The sequence below is a fragment of the Balaenoptera ricei genome, chromosome 7 (assembly GCF_028023285.1).
Source record: "Balaenoptera ricei isolate mBalRic1 chromosome 7, mBalRic1.hap2, whole genome shotgun sequence".
Lineage (NCBI taxonomy): Eukaryota > Metazoa > Chordata > Mammalia > Artiodactyla > Balaenopteridae > Balaenoptera > Balaenoptera ricei.
In genome coordinates, this window is record NC_082645.1 from 107,366,476 (window position 1) to 107,372,324 (window position 5,849).

Below are 5,849 nucleotides of genomic sequence, written 5' to 3' on the forward strand. Positions count from 1 at the left end.
GTGGTTAAGAACACAGGCTTTGGCAATTTATAATACTGGGTGACTTGGGGGAAGTTATTTAAACTTTCTGAGTTTTGCTTTTTATGATGTAAAAGGGTGATAATAAGTGGCGCTTGACAGTGATACAGTACAGATTTAATGAGATAAAGTGTTTAGTATTGTGCCTGGGGCAAAATAAATATTCAGTAAATAGTAACTGTGATTTATTTCCTTGGTTTTTTACGACCACTGTTGCTTTGTTGCTCTGTATATTTTCTCGCTGCTGTTGTTGTTGATTCCCTGTTGATATATCGGGATGCTGATAGCATCTACCCCTGAAGTGACGCACATCATAACAATTATGTACTGCTTAGCCCACTCAGGATTCTCTCTAACACGTGGACAAGAGAGAGGGCAGCTGAGGTATTCCCACTGTACCTAAGCCATTCACTTACCTGACAGTCAGTTTGGGGATCCTTTGGCCCCTCTCAAACCATATAAAAGAGTAGCAGCCTTGTGTTCTAGGGACCAGGGTGACCTGAGAATAGGTAGATTGCTTCCAAGTCTGTAATTGTTTCTGACTGTCCTATACACATCTCTTCTTTTTCAGTGCTGGTTATGGAAGACTTAAATGTTTGCATTTATATAAATCAAGGGTAAAAGGTATAAATATGATACCAAAAGTCTTATTCCATAATCATAAATATGAGAAAAACTATAGGCAAGCATTAGGTAGTGGGATGCTAGAGGATGTTGCATTCTACAAATGTGTAGTATGGTCGTATGTTTAAATTCCTTATTTCTTACCTGGATAGACTGTGGAAGGTGATGATTTTCTCTTTTAGCTCCATACTGCTTGCTCCATAGTCACCGTCTCTGGTTTTCCAGAATGAATAACCCACAGTTGTTCAGAAATAACATTTATTAAACAACAACAAAACACACAATAGAAAAGGCCTTTTAAATAAAACTATATATTTATAATGCTTTATTTTTTTTTTGCTCCAATACTCCACAAAACACTACAGACAGTAACAAAATAATTCAATAAGTATTAAAAACTTTCAAGAGAATTATAGGACACTCTTTGTCATATGTGAGCATCAACAATGCCACAGTCATTAGATACACTATTAAACACTATCATAGATATCTTTCTTGAATAAGGGATATGATTAATATTTTTATTCAGAAGTCATAACATTTACATATATCCACACACAAGAGAACAGCTCAGAGTTAGTGAAGTAGACGCCCCAGTGAAATGGAATCATCTGCCTGTACATCATTTAAAGGTGTAACAGTGTTAACAAGATAGAAGTCAACACACTAAAGAGAAATGTTGGTGTTTGCTTGGGGTGGGAGGGGTGAAAGTAGGGCAATTAATGAAAGCTGCTTACATATTTTCCATTGCTCTCTTAGCAATATGCTCCCTTCCCTTTTCTGCCTTTTCTTGGTTGAGGTATTCCAGCACTTTCATTAACAGATCTTCATCCAAGTACTGTCTGTTGGGGGTATCGTCACTCTTCGGGGACCCCACAGGGAGCCTTTTGCTTACCGAGGCCAGTTTGTCAGTCTCCTGAGAGCTGTGTTTATTCAAACGCTCTTTGAGGGCCTGTTCGATTTGGTTCTCTTCCTGTAGATCATCTTCAGATGAGCCTTGACTGGGAACTCGCTTCACTTGGTTTGAATTCATGATCTCAGGGTATTTAACTAGCATCTTGGCCAAGTACTCTCCTAATTCTTGATCCTTGTCATTCAGGTTTTCATATGCCATTTGTCTGTTTTCAACATCTGGCATCCAGACAGCTTTGGGAAGTTGGTTTGCTTTAGACCTTCCAGGACCATAGGGGAGTCTTGACAGAACCTTCTCTCGGTTATACTGATTGGGAAAATATGGAGGCTTTTGATTTGCTGCATTTTCCATCCCTAAAAGATTTAAAATGTCCTCAACACTCAGCCCATCTGGTAGAGCCTCTGCCACAGCACGACCAGGTGTTTTGGGGTAGCCATTCTTTGAGAGCATCTTATTTTGGAACAGATCTGGATGGTCTAAGTCAACCTCTGAGATGTCTTCAGGGTCAAAGGGAATTTCAAGCTCCTGCTCTGGTTCCACTGATACATTTGGCTTCTCTCCAGTTTTGAGCATGTCAATTAAGTCTTCAGGGGGTATTTGTAAATTCCTTGAGATTTCAATCAGCTGATAAATAGATTGAGAATCAAGTGGTTTCTCAAAAAGCCTGGTTGCTCTTTCCCCGTTTTGCCCATTCTGTGACCTCCCACTTCCCGCAGCATTCACTAACCTTTTCAGATAGGCAATTACTTTGGAGACATCATCTGAGAGTTGGTCTTTACTCTCTTTCTGGAAATCTTCATCCTGGAGGCCCAGCTGCCCTGAACGCTTCATTTCATCATTGGTTTGTTCATTTTTTTCTATATTCTCTTTGCTGTCTCTTACCTCTTCCTGGGTTTGACTCTCTATTTTTTCCTCTACTGGGTTCCAATCTTCTCCCCCAACCACGTCTTCATAGGCAATGTTATTAGCCTTGTAGATATCATCTTCATCATCTGTGTAAAGTTTTTGCTCCTCATCAACCCTCTCACGCTTCTGGTTGTTTGGTCCCGTCAGTTTCCCCAGCTCTTGGAAGACAGATTCCAATGTAGCAAGGCTTTGAGGAGTATATTGTTCCTCTACTATTTCATTTGTGCGTTTAAAGGGGTTGTCCCTGGAATTCTCTTCATATATAGGAGGGAATCTCATGTGCTTGAGCTTTCTCTCCGGCCACTGTTGAGTCTCATAATCATCAGGCATGTCCATTGGGAAGTTCTTTTCTGAATTCAAGGTATAGGGCTTGATTTCTTTTGGTGCAGACTGGGGCTCATTTTCAGCCTGTCTCAAAGCTTCAAGTATTATCTTCATCCATTCATCTTCACTCAGGGAATCCCTTGAACTTTCTGGCAAGTCACCATTTTCTTTTTGCTGAAGGGGAACAGAGACACCTTGGTAGGGATTGTAGTCTAGGCTGCTTTCTTCTTTGTGAGCTTGTTGTCGGAGCTTTTCTATGTACTCCAAAGCCCTGATCATTTCAGGACTGGGAAACCTTTGGACGTTTTCCAATTTGATATCTGGTTCCTTCTGAAGCAGCTGGTTTCTCTGAAATGAAGCTGCTTCGGCCTCAGAGAGGAGGAAAATTAAAGGGATGAGAGAGAGGGCTGCTCCAAGCCAGTGAGTCTTAGCTTCTGCCATGTTTGAAAGATTTCCTTAAAGCACAGAAAACATGAGTTAACACAAATGAAACAGACTAATAGACGCTATAGCAAAAGAGGTTATTGACCATTGAGGGGGAAAAGAAACCGTAGTAGAGATTATTCCACATTAATTTAGGATGACTCTTTTTAAAATCTATAAATATTTCCTACACAATCCTCACAGGCTAACCACAGGAATCTTTAGCAAAATTGTTACCCAGTTGCATCAAATTTGTATGGCATTCTCTTGGTCAAAATAATAGCAAAAACACTGATAGGAAGTTTCTCAAATTTTATTTTTTAATTTATAAAACATGTTGTTTGTTTTGTAGTATGCATTGTTTCTGTTAAATAAATACTTTCCAAGATGAGTTTTAGTTATCTTGTACAGCATTCCTTCTGAAATCACTGGCAAAAAAATTAGCTGGCTTAATTTAAAACAGGCATGTACACACACACACACACACACACACACACACACACAGAGTTATCTCCTTATCGAAAACCATGTGATTTAGTTCCTGAATTGTCCATCTTGTAGATGAGTCCCATTCACATACATTTTCAGAAATAACTTGTTCTCACTCTGCCACTAAATCATACTATTAATTTTGGAAGGTCTATACCTTAATGACCTCCAGAATATGGGTCTTCTCAAGTCCCAGCTATAGGTAAACCTAATGAAGTTTTTCTTTAAATATCCCCAAAGCAGTAGTTCTTTACCCATTGAATTCCAAAATATTTAATTTAGAAGTCTGGCATTTTATAATTACTCATCTTGATTGAAATGTAATAACACACAGGGTACCGTCAGGATACACAAGCACAATAGCTAGAGTTATAAAAAATAATAAATCCATGATATCCAGTGAAGTTTATTTCAATGTAAATGTACTAAAATATAAACTGTTTTAAAATATCTGCGCTCCATATTTCTTCTAATAATTTTATTGTGACTGTCTTGTAAAATGCAATCATGGTTATATTTTTCCTCAGCCCTCAAGAGTGTATAGTAAATAATAACAGATGCTACAGAAAGAACATAAGCTTTCTTAACCAGTCTATTTCTGAACTTGTGAGTGTTCAGATTCAGCTTGACTTATGTCTGTGTCTATTTGGGTGTGGACCTATGAAATCTTAAATGACTCATACTGTTAGAAAATCTTAAAATAACCACTATGTAACTCCCAATTTAGATAAATACAGACAATGTGTTGAATTCTTCCTACTTAAAATTTTTCATTCATTTTTTTTTTCTCCAAGGCCTGATAGTCTCACATATGAATTAGCAAAAGGATTAGTTTTTACATGTTTTACATTTGGCATTGATAACATTTAAACCTAATTTAATACTTGCAATTTTTGTTACAAATAAAGTAAATGTAAAGGAATTATATAAGTTTGTTCATGATATCTTACCTGAATTATGGTTTTGTGATATATAAGCTAAGTTATGTAGGTACAATTATCTATTAGCTTAGACATCAATTGTAGAAAATATCATTGTTCACTAGATTATATTGGTATTTAAGTAATGTCCTCGGTTTTTAGAACCTAAAAAAAAGTTGTACTTACAGAAATTTCTTTAGCACAGATTTATTTATTAAAATGATTATTAAAATTAGTTAGTAAAATATACATTTATTTAAAAGATCCCCATTAACTTGACTACTTAATTTACTGAAAGGAAAATCTTTAAAAGCATGTCAGAGGAAATTTCTAAAATATTTGCTATGAATCAATGTTTACTAAAGGAAATTATATTCATAAATTCTTAGGTTTAAGTAAAAGCACATTATGCATTTTCTTTATACTATTTCAGGATTAATTTAGATTTGGAAATCAATTTTCAACATTGGTATTTAGACTAGTAGTTTTAAGAATCTTAGTAAACTTATTTTCTTTGAGACCATTATCCTGAAATATTTTTAACAGATGGGTTATGTGCTGGTCTTTAAAATCATTATCTTGTAGGTGGGCTTCGCTGTGGAGTTGGGGCAAAATATCCAATGCAGTTATTTAAACCACAGCCTAACAAGAGCTACTGTTTGGTCATATATTCAGATTCAGTTTGGATGACACAGTTATTGCCTTTGAGTAAGACTCAAGGGATTTCTTTCCCAGGTAGCAGCTCATCTAAGTAGTGAAGGTGGTTTCAACAGCTCTAATATTCTATATAGAGTTTGAACTAAAGCCTTGTAAGTTAAAATGTCTTTTCTATTGAAATTAGACTAGAGCATTAACAAATGCAGCTAGATATATCAAATTTGAGCAATTCAACTAGTTAGGATACAGAAAAAAGAAACACTTGTCCCATTCAAAATATTTAGCAAAATATTGTACAATCTCTTTCAACCAAAGCATCATAATAATAGTTTGTACAGTTATGAATGTTTTCCTCATGCATTCCAAATTATGATCTCTCTGTAATCCATGGTCATATCCAACCTATAACCCAAGATAATATTTCACCGTGAATAAATAAGGAAGCTCATTCTAATCTTACCTTCCTAGGACTAAAATTAGGAAATAATAATGTAAGCCTTTTCAGAGTATACCAATTGAGAAAATAATTGTATAGAGTTAGTTAACTTTGAGCTCTTGCAAGGTAAATGTCAAAG

At 36.0% G+C, this 5,849-nt stretch overlaps 1 protein-coding gene across 1 annotated transcript; it reads right to left on the bottom strand.

Moving 5' to 3' along the window:
- Window positions 1-1,375: 1,375 nt before the first annotated feature.
- SCG2 (secretogranin II) lies at window positions 1,376-3,226 on the bottom strand. Its single transcript, XM_059927440.1, has one exon. The coding sequence runs from the start codon at window positions 3,224-3,226 to the stop codon at window positions 1,376-1,378; it is 1,851 nt and encodes a 616-aa protein (XP_059783423.1).
- Window positions 3,227-5,849: the final 2,623 nt, after the last annotated feature.

Excerpts from the sequence above, each read along its gene's own strand:
- SCG2 (XM_059927440.1), bottom strand. The coding sequence starts at position 3,226 with ATGGCAGAAGCTAAGACTCACTGGCTTGGAGCAGCCCTCTCTCTCATC.